General features: G+C 38.8%; 1 protein-coding gene across 4 annotated transcripts in view; it reads right to left on the reverse strand.

The window, feature by feature from the left end:
• Window positions 1–290: 290 nt before the first annotated feature.
• Window positions 291–14870, reverse strand: part of EML4 (EMAP like 4) — a 147318-nt gene continuing 132738 nt past the window's right edge. For all 4 annotated transcript variants that reach the window (XM_058835140.1, XM_058835139.1, XM_058835142.1 and 1 more), the window contains 6 exons: window positions 14708–14796; window positions 13473–13570; window positions 9415–9502; window positions 8067–8165; window positions 3581–3711; window positions 291–3114 (listed from right to left, as the gene is read on the reverse strand). In XM_058835140.1, the coding sequence (XP_058691123.1) occupies window positions 2650–3114; window positions 3581–3711; window positions 8067–8165; window positions 9415–9502; window positions 13473–13570; window positions 14708–14796 (970 nt within the window). In that variant the 3' untranslated portion in view covers window positions 291–2649. The remainder of the gene's footprint in view (window positions 3115–3580; window positions 3712–8066; window positions 8166–9414; window positions 9503–13472; window positions 13571–14707; window positions 14797–14870) is intronic.

A 14870-nucleotide genomic window follows, 5' to 3' on the forward strand; every position in this document is an offset into this window, starting at 1 on the left:
TTCGTAACACTGCCACTCATCAGTTAGCTACAGAAGGATAATGCCAGCTGTTCATGAAAAACGGAAAAGGGAAATGTCATAGAACTTTTGAGACATAAACAAGAGCAATATTTAGATCGGACAATAGAATTCATAAAGCTGAGTTAACTTTTAGACAGCCTGGGAGTTTATCAAAAAAGCACATGTTGAGAAAGTTCTTTCAAAATCACAGACCCAGACATTGCAACTGTAATGAGAGAGTCCACTTTATGTACAGAAGGAACAAGAACAGATAGGGAGACACAGTAATATTTTATTTTGATTATTTTATTTTGTTTAATCTTCAAAGTTTTCTGCCTCAAGACAGGAATGCATGATAGAAATGGCTCAAACATCTTCACATGAAACACTCTTAATCATAATTCATTCACAATTATTTTTCTAAAACATCTACAGTTACATAATCCCATTTCCATCCATTATCACAGATTTAATTATTCGTTAAACAGTAGTTGCCAGCAATTGAAAGCTGTAAGGCTTTTTGCATATTAGTAGAGTCTTCTGAACTACACAAGAATATCACAATTCTAACTCTCACTTACATGGCAACCCCGGGTGACAGATGTTCCAAAGAGAAATGTGTTGCTTATGTGGAGTTAAATGACCGAGAGCTCTCTGTGCCTCGTTAGCTCTACTATCCTTTCTCCTTTACTAAGATAATTTTCTACACCTACAGCATATTCCTCATTTGTAACCAAGAACTTTGATGAGCTGATGAACTTTATCTTCCACTGCTGTTATTTGGCAAATTTGCAAGTCAGGCATACTAGAGCTCTCCAGTAAAACTGTATGTACAGAGCACAGTTTAAACAGATGGGTTGCTTGGAATCCATATCTCCCTCCATCTGAAGGGAACTACTTTGAGGTTCTCTGGAACTGTTGTAAACAAGAGGATATTTTTTCTATATATATATATGTGTGTATATATATATTTATATATTTTATATATAAATGTTCTAAATGTCCTTTGGGAGTCCATTTGTTTTTATCTTTCCAAATGATGACTAAATACCTGATCTGTAGCATTTCTCCTGAGAAGATACTAGTAAGGGAATGACAGTTTTGATGCACTTTGGAATGGCACAATCACGTAAACGTTTGCACAATTAAGACTTATGAACTCATCCAAAGTTTCTAAACATGATATTCTAACTAAGAACTAAAATACCAGCACAATGCAGCAGGTTAAAAAAGAAAATTCTATGTAATCAAAATATAAACAAGTACATAGGAAATGGATATCTGCCAGTAAATCTATATCTTTTTTAAAGTAGGAAATGTATGCACTTAAGAAAAAAAATGTAGCTATCTGACAAACTTCGTAAAAAAAGTACTTTCCAAATGCATAACAAATGCCAAGATATCCCGTAACTGGCCAGGTATAGCCACATGAGAGCTGCATGGCTTAGAGCAACCCAGGGAGGGGTGGAGTGGAAATAAAATCACAAAAACACTAGATCAGCAAGTCTAGAGAAAACAAAAAAAAGAAAATCACATCATCATCATCATCTAAATTACTGTATGCTTATATCACAACTGCTAAAGGAGCCAGGGGAAAAAACAGAAAGTAGATTGCAGTCTAATGATTTTTAGGAATTACCTCTAAAAATTCAGAAGAAAAAAATATCAACTTACTAATTCTAAGCACCAATTTAATAATTTAAGTTAACTGTATTTATATTTTTCATACTAGGGATGGAGCAAGTTCTGCTTGAAGGCTTAAAGTTTAACTCTGGAGCCCATCTGACTTCTGTGTTCTTGTCATGCTTCCTCTGCTGTTCACAACTAAGTCACTATAAAAGATTCTCTCAAGTTTCCAACTCTCTAGGCAAGCAACTCGTTGAAGAGACAATTATGTCCTATAGTTTAAGTTAACTTTCAGGTCATGGAAAGTGAAACACACCAGTATTTGGTTATTCTGCTAGTCAAGAGTCTGTAAAAATGGAACAGCCAACACCGTTCCTTGACAGGATTTGCCTTAGAACTAGCAGCACCCAGGGCAGACCAACTCTGAACACATTCAGACTCCATGAGGAATTAGTAGTGTTAGAAAATTGCATATGTGTTAGATCAAGAAGGCATCGCCATACATGTGGCATTGTTACATTATTTTTCCTCTATTTTTCTCAAGAAAAAACAAAGGAAAACAGCCCTACAAAGAGCTTTTTGTTTGGTTTTTTCATTCTGCTTGTCTTTGCACCTGGAAAAAGCAGCACAGTGCCTCCCAACTGGAACAGCTCAGTGCTTCCCATCAGCTCAGTTCTTCTAGAAAGCACTTTCACATAGTTAAGGTGGTCTACTTCACCTAATTCTCAAAGCTAACCTTTTTTCCAGTATGTATTTCATGCCACTTCCTGACAGCAATTTCAGAACTGAAATGGATCTATTGTAATGTCCACTACTAACTGCGACCAGATCTTGCTACAGACCATCAAGCCAGGCCCTTGGGATGGTTCCACACATTGAACTGAAGCTCAGACTAAAAATCTCACTGAAACTCAAAATCTGGAGTGGTCATGAATCTCAGCTACTCCTTCCTATTTGAACCCTCACCCTTGTAATGAAAGCACGCACACCAAGGGAAAATAACACCCGCCTGAGCTGGGAGCATTAAGACACCGGTGAGTTATCCTGCTGCTCTTCCGTGACCGTGGACTCGCTGTGCTCCTCGCTCAGCTCGTTGGAGGGCTCCTCGTAGCTCGGCTCGGCGGGATCCAGGCTGCTTCCCTCGCTCTGCTCCTCACTGTGCTCCTCGCTGGCCTCCGCAGACTGCTCCAAGTTGCTCTCCAAGGAAGCCGGAGAGCTGCCAGTTACACTTTCATTTTGGTTCATTTCGTTAAAAGGCTGTGGGAGATGTGCAGGAGGCTGCACAGCGTTTTCACTGGCAGGGATGGGCACTTTGGTGGCACCGATATCCAGGACAATGTCATTTGGTGGCAGAGTTACCTTCTCCACAAGTTTCCACTGAATAATGCTCATGTCTTTCCCTCCAGTTGAGATCAAGTGACCATCGCTATGAGTGAAGCTGACGTTTGTCACATGACTACTGTGAGCACTGTATTTGTGACTTGGGGCCTATTGAAAACAAGCAGAAAGATAAATCACATGTTGACTAGAAGAGCACACGATACAGAAATTTAAAACTACTAACATTTTTGCTTAGTCCTTCATGAGAGCTCTTAGTTCACAAGAGTAAAGAATTATATTTATATTAGATTTTTCACTGCAATACTTCCTTTCTTCTTTGCAACTTGAACAGATTTAAATTTTATAGAAAAAGTAATGGACCTAACACTAATGCCAGCAAACACAAAGCATCAAACCTCATCTCCAGAACTTAAGGGTAATTATTGACACTTTCCTTTTATATTATTTTATATTTATATTGTTTTAAACTTTCTGTTTTATTTGTGAAATTAATGGGGGTTCTTGGATATAAACGAAGTATTTGCCTGCCAGGTTCCAAAACAACTATGCTGGAAGCAAGGAAAGCTTTCAGGGAATGTAAACAAGCACATGGACTAGACCGGTCTAGCCTTACCTTTGGCTTGGAACAGGGATACTGAAAGAGATGGACCTTACAAAAATCATCAGCCACTGCTATCACCTTTCGGTTATGGGATCTGACAAGGGCATTTATGTCTGTCCCATCTGATCCTTCAGGCCAAACTCCTAGGAAAGAATGTGGAAGACATTCAGCAATGGTAGTTTTGGAAACAAATGAATAGACAATTTATGAACAAAAATTAGATCTATAAAGCTGTGAGAAAAGGCAAGATGAACAAAAGGTAAGACAGAAATTCAGCCGGAAAATAATGTGCATTGCATTAAATGTCATTAATATTTTGCTAGCCTAATGCTGCTCCCTCTACCCTGTTCTCCCAAATCCTCAGTTTCAGCCAGGATGATATCTCAGGCTTAACATTCGTTCCCTGTTCAAAACCTCAGTCTTGTTTAAACTTTATCTTTAGACTAAGTTTGCTGCTAAAACTGGTAACTCTTAATACTGTCATTCACGAGCAGATATTTTAAAAGCAACAGTGATGCTGAAGCACAGGGCAAACCCAGGTACCATACATTGTGGTCCTACTGGTTTCTTCTCTGGTTTATTTGACTTCTTGTATTTTAAATCTTAGTATTTGTGTAACTCAGAGAAGACAACTGATTGATGATACTCTGCACAGAAACCCAGCCTGTGCAAGTTTCATAGATGTAAGTGCTGTCAAGTGCTCAAGTACAATTCAGCATGGTTTCAAGTCAAAAGAGTGACACAGATATGTCTAAGACAAAAGAATAACAACATTTCCTAGATGAAAAACCCTATCAAATTTGGGATGAGGGAGACTGAAAACAAAATCCTTTTAAAAAAACATAAAGACATTACAGATTCCTATAATAAAACAGACAATTCAGATCTGCAAGGAAAGCTGAACGAAAGGTAAGCAAGGGATTATAATATAGTAGTATATGCCAAAGGTACCTTGTTTTTTAAATCAGACTTGGGTTTCTGATTAGGTCTAGGAGTTAGGAAATTTCCCCTCTCAAATTTCACCCCCACCTTTAAAAACTGTGTCCAATTGACCAAGAGGACTGTTGATTATCAGATTTGAAAATATCTTCTTCCTCCCTTACAGTTGCTGACTTCAGTAAAATAAAAAACATGTGCTGTCTACTGTTTTATACAGCACAAAAAGCCAACTCAGAATTGCATTGCCTTCTTGTTTTTATGCAAAATGACAGAGTGTTTAACTTTAAATCTGGTTTTCCCCATTCTTCAGTGGGTGGAGTAAGAACTTTATTTTCTTTGAAGAATAACAAAGGCAGCTTGTTAAACTTGTTACAATGCCAATAAGTTACATTGTAGATAATTTACTAAATAAAGACATGAAGTGCTAAGGAAAGTATTCAGAAACATTTTAGTGTTCTCACATCAATGAAATCAAAGTGAAAAATACATACTATTTAAGAATTTTCAAGTAGTTCAACATGAATGAATTTTACCTTTCCTCATTCATTCTATATATGAAATACTGTCATCATGAGGGCGTAATAAATGCTTGAAGTTTCAGCTACCACCTTAGGCAGGCTTTGACAAAGAACTATGCAATTTCCTCTTCTTTTTAATTTCCTCTTCTTTTTAATTTAAGATTAAAAGGACTAATAGTCAAGACTGAAGCTTTTATGAAGCATGTTCGCAAAGTCCTTTAGCAACTCCAAAGGTAAGGCAACCCTTTATCATAAGACAGCAGGATTTGCTTTCAGTGCATCAGGCAAACATGAAAAATCGAAGACATTAATATGACTGAGTCTTGAATTCTTAAGATGACTGCAAAAATTCTTAATAACTGTAAAAATAACAACCCCCCCAAAATAATAGGACTTTATTATAAGGCATGACAGCAGAACATCAATTTTAATAAATTCTGCTAGACAGCAGTAAGCCTCTCAAAAGAATCTGTTCAGACAAAACTGTGGGAAATGTGCAGCAAACCCAAGAGTGACTTCAAGTGTTCAGGGTGCAGAGTGATGATACTGCTGAGCCAATAGTAATAGCAGCTGCCAAAAGGAGCAATGCTATTCTCATCCAAACCACACATTTCCATCCTTTTCCTTCTGCTGACAACAGTGTGATGCCTGATCCTATGGCACACTACCCACAGAGCTGAATTGTAAAATATATACCCCCAAAAGCCCAAATCCCACAAACTTAACCCTGTCTCCTGAAGATCAGTGAGCAGCCCCTGGCTTTCTGGGATCCCTGAGCCAGCTGACCCTTGGGTCAAAGCCAGGTTAGCAAATATCTGATGGGCTGGCTTAGCTGCACTGTCTGATTCAATGGGAAAATACTTGCCTTTGTTTGAGGTCAAACCATAATTTTAAGATTCTGCAAAGAGTGTTAGACTAGTAGACATTATAAAATTAGGGTGTGAAGAATCTTGGCTAGGAAATTTAAATATATTCTGTTCTGCCCTGGAATACCATCACATTATCTGCTTTACCTATTTCATTCCCAGGTCCTCTGGCACACTGAAGATTTTAAGGGCAGTTGAAATGAATTAAACAGAATTCAGAGTGGCTGAAGTTTGTATTAATCCAAAAGAAAATGCAGACAAGATCAGGAGACTTATTCACTTCTAAAAGCAATAAGTAAAATGGTTTCTCAAAACAGTGGTTATGGGAGCTGCTCATGTCCAGCCTGCCCCCAGACACTAGTAACAGCTTCTATCTAACAGCTGTGAAAAAGACAAAGCCAGTGATCTAGATGTGAAACCAAACTCTTTCTGCACTCCCACATCTCACCTCCTTAGGTCAGGAATAAGGGACACTTCTGGGAAAGCCCTGGGATTCAGGGAGCTGCTGTCCCTATTCTGTCTAGTCTAACACCAAATGTAGTGGAAAAAGTTCAGCAGTAAGAGTCTGCTACCTCCACGTTTCTGGTAGATTTAAGTACTCTGCAGAAAACTATAAAATGTTTCAGCTCCGAGCCTATTCCAGAAGGAATACACAGTCCTTACAAAGTGTTTTATTTGCTCCTGGGAAGACATCATATTAGCATCAGAGTTTTGCTTTTCACTTTCTGTGGCATCTCCTGAATATTCTGATACTCCATTTTAAAAAAGGCTTTTCTACCGTACTATTATTTCAGTCACAGTAGCTAAGTCAGTGAGGAAATGACTGCTGTGGTCCAATTCCTTGTTAGCCTAGGCTTACATGAGCAGAGCATCAGGAGATGCTTCTACTTCTCCCAGACAGATTGAATAAAAACACCTACAAATACATAGCCTGCTTCACAGTTCTCAGGCTAATGGAAGCAAATATTTTCATTGAATTAGCAATAAGCAACAGTATTCAGCTCCAGAAAGAGCATACTCATGTTTTTATTACCACCTATCAAGCTCCAAAAAAAATCAGAAATATTTATTCTTATAAACTTCCTTCTCTGATCCCTTTATTTATCCTATTCTGTCTCAGATCTTTGGTATCCAAAAAGGAAATGATGCCTGGTTATTAAGCACCAAATGCCCTCCACCCAACCAATGTGCCACACAAGTGTGTCAGTGTTAGCCCTCACACCAATCCTTTGAGGCTACTTGCTCGTCAAGCACATGACAGCCCTTAAATATGCATGGGAAGTGTCAGAAGCTAGAGAAAGGACTCACACTTCACTAATTTTCTTCTATCCTGCATGTAAACTAGTATTCAATGTTGACCTCCTAGTAGCTGTGAAGAGATTTGTAGATCTAATCCTCATCTCTGAAGAATTAGCTGATTTACTTGCTTTTGGTATTTCTACCAACATGAAGAACAGACGCAGGTGCCTGATCACAGTGGTGGAAGAGAGATGTTCAGCACCCTGCTCACACAACTTCACTGGGAGGCTGAAACTTACTTTTATACCCCTCACAGAGGGGCTTCTCATTAATGGTCAACAGAGCTGCCTACAGCAAAAGAAATTTGAACTGTTTTGTCACAGTGTAAAATGGTATTATTAAAAGCAGATCTGTCAGCTTTTTTAAACTGTTTTTGTATATTGTAAAAAAACCCTACTAGGTAAAAATCTGCTTACCTCTTTAAAGTTTTTTTTATTCTTTACAAACAGAGTATATTACTTATCTTTGACTACCAGTATCAAAGTGCTATCATAATTTTAATTTATGAACTATAACCTACACTTGTAACACTCTTGTTCCTGTCCCAAAACAGGGTAAACAAAGGCAAATGCATATGCGCCATATGAGCACTTTAAAATATAAGCCTTTTGGTTCAGTGCCTCCATAACTGGTAGCCTAAAATGACAGTGGAAGAGTCAACCCCCAAACTTCAATAACTAAATAGAAATCAACTGTACATTGTCCATAGAACACTTTAACACATGCACTTTAACACAGAGCTCAGCCACTATGGTCTGTGATCTCAGCACCATCCCTTGATAATCATTAACAGTGTACTTTTAATGACAAATTGAAGCAAACAAAAATACAAAAGCACAGTGTTAGTCGCTTAAAAGCAAGTTAAACAGCACTTACCAAACACCTGGAAGCCTAGCACACAAGTGTATGTTGTCCAATCTATATCCTTACAGTCAGAACGATTCCTGATTAGCTTACAGCCACTTGGAATGTCCCCTGTAAAAAAAAGTGAATGATGAGTTATGCAATGCAAAATTATATTTCCATAGGTGCTCTTTGAAGAGATGCTAATGAAGTAAATAAATGCATCTTAAATCTAATCTGGAATGAAATTGTAGAGGCAAAGACAGTCCAGCACCTGTATCAAATTCCAGATACTTGAAGTTTTAACTTGGTTTTTATGAGTCATATTTACTTCTTATTTCCGTCTTCTGGTGGCATAACCTCAAAAACACTTCCCTGCAACTTGAGTACTCTGCTACTAACTCTACAAAATGCTTTAATGGAGTCTGTAATATAATAATTTCTTCTTCCTACAAGCTCCAATGATGTATTAAAATTCACTATATCATTCAGGAAGCTGTGCTTTTAAAACAGTGAGCATCTACTGCCAGAGAAGCCTTAGACTGCTTTACAACTTCTAACTAGAAAAGGAAAGATTGTATTGCAACACACAAGCCATTAATAATGGGTCATGGTTCCTATCTTCCCTTTATATGAAATTATAAGCACCAATACTTCCTTTTGACAGACTGCACTATCTAGATTTGAAAATTAAGTTGTGACAGGCAGAAAAAATATGTTATGGTGACAGACATTTAAACTTTTTGTAATTTTTTCCTGTAAAGGGAAAAAAATAGAATCCTCTTGGATACAGTTAAAGCCATAGGAAGGCACAAAAAAAAAAATTAAAACTGACTAATATGCACTACTGATGTTGAACTTCTGGCATAACCACTACGTGTTATAGTTGTGTTTTCACATATTAAAAAAAGACAAACACAGAAACATTATTACCACTAACTTATTAAAGTAGCATTACTGCTTTTCTTTATTTTCACCACACCAGCCAAGATAAAGTTTCAAACAAGAAACCCCAGGAGAGAACTGTGGCACAGGCCCCCTGATTTTATTCCCCCAAAATAACTGGTATTGTTGACACTAATTAGACAACTATATATATTATTTTCAATCTACAGAACTTTTGGCCAACATCAAGTTGTAGAGCCACTTGTTCTGTAAATTCTATGCTGTTAAACTGATTTACGACCTTGTAAAGAAGTAAGCTATATTTGGCATTGCCATTCGGTAATACAGAGCTCTGAATAACATCAAGATATCAGGTTACACAAGTTCAAATCAGTCCCTTTGTCAGTAAGTATTTTGTACAGTCAAGCACACTTTTCTAAATACTCTGACAGCTAATACATATTTCTGTTTCCAGTGTATTTAATTTCATACTTACAGTATAGTATTTCATAATCTCCTGAGTTTGACATTATATACTTGTTGTCCGGGGACCAGTCAAGGTGTGTAATATAGCTGGAATGTCCCTGAAGAAGAATGCAGTAACACCAGTGTGAAACACTTGATTTTAATTGAAAATGAAGCAGAAGTTGACCCACAGATGGGAGAGCTAACAGCAAAAAAAAAAAAATCACCTTCCCACCTGCCCCAGGTCTGCTGTAATTCACTTGTGCTCCTTTAAAGGCTCCTTACTCTCAGTGCCACACTCGCTAACAGCTAAACAAACGCAGGCTGGCCATCATGCCTCTGCCACCCTCCCTTGTAAAGCCAGGCCTACTTGGACTCCAGAATTATTTACTCCTAGAAGGCATGATGCTAAAATATGGATGAACCCAAATTTATACTGGAATTAAGAACACACACATTGCTACTAATTGTGAAAAGCGAGTAACTTGCACAGGATCAGTTTTAGATCCTAACAAAAAAGTGACCGAAATTTTTTATTTCTCTATCCATTTAAAATAACTTCCATTAAATACACACTCATGCAAATAACCCTTGCTCATCCTAAAAACTTAGGATATCTTGGTTAACAACTGCCAAGCAGAAGTACTAGATCATTGACTGGAAATACAAGAATATGCTTCTAAGCTTGTTGAAAGTCTCTGCTGTGCTTTTTGCACTGCACCATGTTCGCACCAGCTTTGAAAGGTGTCTGCCCTACAGGTACTGGGTCATCTCTATTAAGAATCAAAACCCTTTGGTCTAGTTGTTTAGTTATCACCATCAAGAGCACACTGAGGGTTAAACACCTGGCTTTAGTTTTGAGGAAGACAAATGCAGCTGGACAGAGTATTTTTTCTGTGCACAAACTTCTTTTGAGGGAAGTAAGAGTTATAATAAAGCTACAGAAGGCTCCAGAGAAGCCACAAATTTATATAAGGTAGGAATCATGGGTAGCAAATTAATAAAAGTGACATTCATGTCACTCTTCCTCTTCCACCCTTCCATTTCATCTTATTGTTCCTTTTCCCCTCATAAAACCATCTATTTTCTCCCTTTCATAGTCATTCTGCCAGGTAACAAACTGCCACATTCTTGACTGGCAGATGTCAATCCATGTCTCTCTCTCAGTGGGCATGATGAACAGGGTATCCCTAAGCCCCCCACAGGGTCTCTTGGCACAGCCTTCAGCAGCCATGCCAGGGCCATGCAGAAGCTCTGCACTGGCTGCTGTGCCACCCACCATGCCATTTTCTTCCACAGAGCGCTCTAAGAGATGCTGATTCCTTCCAGAATTACATGTAGAAATACACCCATGTCCCATCTCCCTATCCCCAGGTCCTCTGTAACTGCAAAAACATTTGGGAGAAAAGTCATTTTATGATTTCTTATGCAGCAATCTCTGCCTCAAGCAGAGGAACTGTGTATTGACATAACTGCTTTGCAGTCATGGGTGACACAAATGATACTGACATGCAAACCTGGTATTAAAAAAAAACCAACCTGCACAATTGGCTAGGATTTTTTCTACCTCCCCTTATTTTCCTACTCTTCCAATTTGTGGTTGAACTCCGACGCAGAAAAAAAACTGGTCAGTCATTTACTAAATCCTGCCAGACATTTGGCAGCTGTTAAAATTCCTGGGGGCAGTGGGGAGAGGGAACAAAGCAATTGGCCAGGGGGCTCCAGGCTGCAAAATCCCTTCAGGCAAGTGATCACTAAATGATGAAATGGAGCACAACATTGTTATCATATTTGCAATAGGAGGATCCATTTTCTATTAAGATCTTTCTTTGGTAGCTGCCTACCAATAAGGCAACATTTTACTCTCTTCTTTTCTGTACCTTTATATACAATGAATGATTCATGTTTTCACCAGCTAAGAAAACTATCTTACTAAATGGAAACTCTTCCTCCATTGGCAGTGTTTATCTGTTTCAGGCTTCAGTGGGTGTAAGGTTCAAAATACCCACAGCCTCTAGGACAGGCACACTAAAATCACTTCAGGTTAAGTCCAGTACACCAAATACTTCGGAGTGGCAGTCTGTGTGGCTGTCACCCCACAGCCCTGTGAGTAAATGCCCAGCACTTACTTCTCTTTTGCTAAGGTGTCCCTCATGTAAGGCAAACAGGGATGCTGACATGCTGAAGTTCAGCCCCAGCCCACACCTTCACACTGCTAACTGCATAGCTGGAGCCCTCAAAAAACAGCTGCACTAGTCAAAATGCTCATCTGAAGTTCTGATCACAGCCAACACCATCCCTCTCTGTGGAAACGGGCCCACAGTTCACAGCCTTGCCTCTCTCGCAGCAACAGAATGCCTGGCTGTGACTGAGAGGGGATTTAAACCTAACAGCAGGCATACAGTTCTTAACGCACCAGCTAACGCTAGTTCAGTAGATAAAATCCTTCTGAAAGAATTCAAATAATGTATTCAAGCTGGAAGAAACAAGCAGAAGTTGACTACCAGAAGGACTGAGTCATACTACTTGGAGGTCACCCGTGAGGCTACTGAATGACAGAATGCCAGAAGGATGCAGTGCCAGGAGAGTGCTCCGGGTCCCGAGCATGCCTGGGTGTCTCCCTGCTTAGCATCAAGCTGGTTTGAACCCGCCAGGGTGCTGGCAGGGAGCACAGGGGAGGCGCAGGGCATGTGAAATTGGATCTGCAGCCTCGCAGTGAGCTCCGGGCAGCTCCACATCGCTGCCTTCTGCTGGCTGGGAGGGTCAGGGAGCTCAACCCCGACAGAAACCATGCTGCTGATTTTGTATTCTACATGCAGTCACTCACGCTGGAAGTTAAAGGATAACAGAAATCTGCTCTGAAGCCTTGACACTTCTGCCTGGGTATACCAATGCTCAATTTTCCCACACCAATTTTTACAAATGTTTTTCCTGCCAAGACAGCAGGATAGAGGGACATCCAGATGTTGGTTTAAATTGCAATATGCTCTCTCCACATACATAATACATAGAAATAAATTATCTCATACATCTTCAAAGAGCTCACTTTGAAATACATAGCAAACCAAATATTATGTATGTTGGGATTAGCCATCTCTGAGTGATTTTACATTCTATGGTTTAAAAAATGTTGAGGTGAGATGCTGTACTGAGGTGCAGACATCCACTGCTGTCCCCAGGAGCCCCACTGGGGCCCTGCTCTGAGCTCCCTGTGGGCTCTGGCCTTTCCCCACCGTGTGAGCTCAGGCAGTGATGGGGCAAACCCAGTGCTGCTGCCTGCCCTGGCAGCCCTGTGCCCCCCACAACAGCTGCACACAGGCTGCTATGACCCCAGTGCTCTAGTGTGTGGCACATTTCAAAGGTGAACCTATATTCTCATGACATAATTTGAAAATTTCATCAACTTTCACTTGCTCTTAATGTAAATATTTTCACTAACCTTAAAAGATAGCTGAACTTAAGGCCAGGATGTTCAATAACTAAACACTTACAAAAAATAGTCTGTCTTATTACTGGGACAACCTCATCCAATGTAAAAATAATAACTAACTCCACTACCTATGCTACATTTAAATCTATTTACCCTGGGCCACATCCCTCAGGTTCAAATTTTGTAGTAACAATTACAACTGAAAACAACGTCTACTTGCAGCCTCCAGGACTAAGTTCTAATGGAATTACACCACCCTAATTTTATGTTGGTTCAAGAAGCACTTTACCAAAAGGAGGAAAATATCTTCAAACAAATGTAATATTTTCATTGAACAAATTTCAGCATATAGCTACAAGGCATTTCTCCATCTTACTGCTAATTTCCCATTTCAAAGAAAGAAGGCAATTGTCTGATAAATTAGTCATATCTGATGCAGAAGTGATCACTGCACACTAAGAGATGTAGAGTAGCCATCAGAGACTGAAGTTTAAAATCAATCAAATTCTGAGAAAACCCTATAAAACACATATCCAAAAGGGAAAAACATCAACCTGGAGAGAGTTTCACTGCTTAACATCTAAATGTATGTGTAACATCAAAATGTATGTACAAGATGTAATAATCATGTAAATGATTATACATGTTCCAAAACTTACAGTGCATTTTCCATATCTGCTATACTTTCTTCCATTTTCTGTTACTACGTAGAGGTAAATAAAGTTGTCGTGGGATCCAACTGCAAGTAAGGTGCCATCTACAACACAGAATATTTAATGTAAATAAAGAGAATGTTTGTCTTGTGATTTTTTAATTATTTCAGATTTATTGCTAAGACTACAGTCTCAGTTAAACTACTCCCTATGAATTGTACTGAAAGATTCATAATAGTTTACATTATGTTGCTTTTCAGCTATATCTGTTTACTTTGTGGGTATGTTTTTTGGACAAGTTCTTTCACTTCTGTCCTTTTTTAGAGTAAGTGTTCAATGGACAGGATATAAACCCTCAGACTGCACCAGATTTCTGAAAGCTGTTGTCAGCACGGAGACTTGAGTTTTATGCATCATAAAAATGGAGAAGAGTATTTAGTCTATGGATAGCTTAACTTTGGAGGTGTGGACTGCAAATAAATCAACACTAAACATAAAAATATGTTGAATTTTCAAACATTATAAGCATTTTTCTATTCTACCTTATCTCCTTTTAAAAAATGTATATGGACAAGAGCTGCCACAAATCACAATCATCACCTCTAAGTGTCAATGAACATCAGTGATTTAAAATAAATTGCTGTGCTTGGCACATGCTTTGCTCACTGACATGGCATGTGAGCCAAAAGCAAACAAGAAAAATATTTACAAGGGTGTTCTTCCATCCTGTTTTAATAGAGGAGTCAGCCTCTGATGATTTCTCATGTCATGTCTGAAGAGGAGACTCAACACTGGTTTGGGCTTCATGTAATCCCAGAGCAAATACTTCACAAACAGTTCCAGACAGACATGAGCTTAGTTTTATGGGTTTACATTAATGAACTTGTAAACTAACTAGGAAGGATATTAAAGTATCACTGAAATATTAAGGTTTTTACAGACTTTTCTGTTAACCTGTCCACTATTTGAGAACATTTTTGGGAGGAACAAAGCTAGCATTTATTATAATAGCAGAGTTCAACATGAAGAAAAGGCTGAGAAAGGTGATGATGATTGCAGTTACAAAATTCCAGGACTTAGTACACACAAACAAATCCATAAGCAAATCCTCAGTTACACACGAAGCATTTGAAACAATTTTTTCAAAGCTGTGCCTTTTCTAATGTCTAGGGAGTAGTTTAACACCATTTAACAGAACATGCATCTGGTTTATCAGAATTATTCTGTGTAAGTCTGCCTACCTACTGAGTAGCGCATCACTGAAAGCTGTTCATTGCCATCAGTGTGTATTGAAACCAGATCCCTCGTTTCTGCATCCAAAACAAACCACCTAGAGAGAGGAGAATTCCAGTAAGTATCGCTTCCACTAAACAAAAAACCAAGTAAAAGAACCATAAACACTGC

Source organism: Poecile atricapillus, chromosome 3 (assembly GCF_030490865.1).
Source record: "Poecile atricapillus isolate bPoeAtr1 chromosome 3, bPoeAtr1.hap1, whole genome shotgun sequence".
Taxonomy (NCBI): Eukaryota; Metazoa; Chordata; class Aves; order Passeriformes; family Paridae; genus Poecile; species Poecile atricapillus.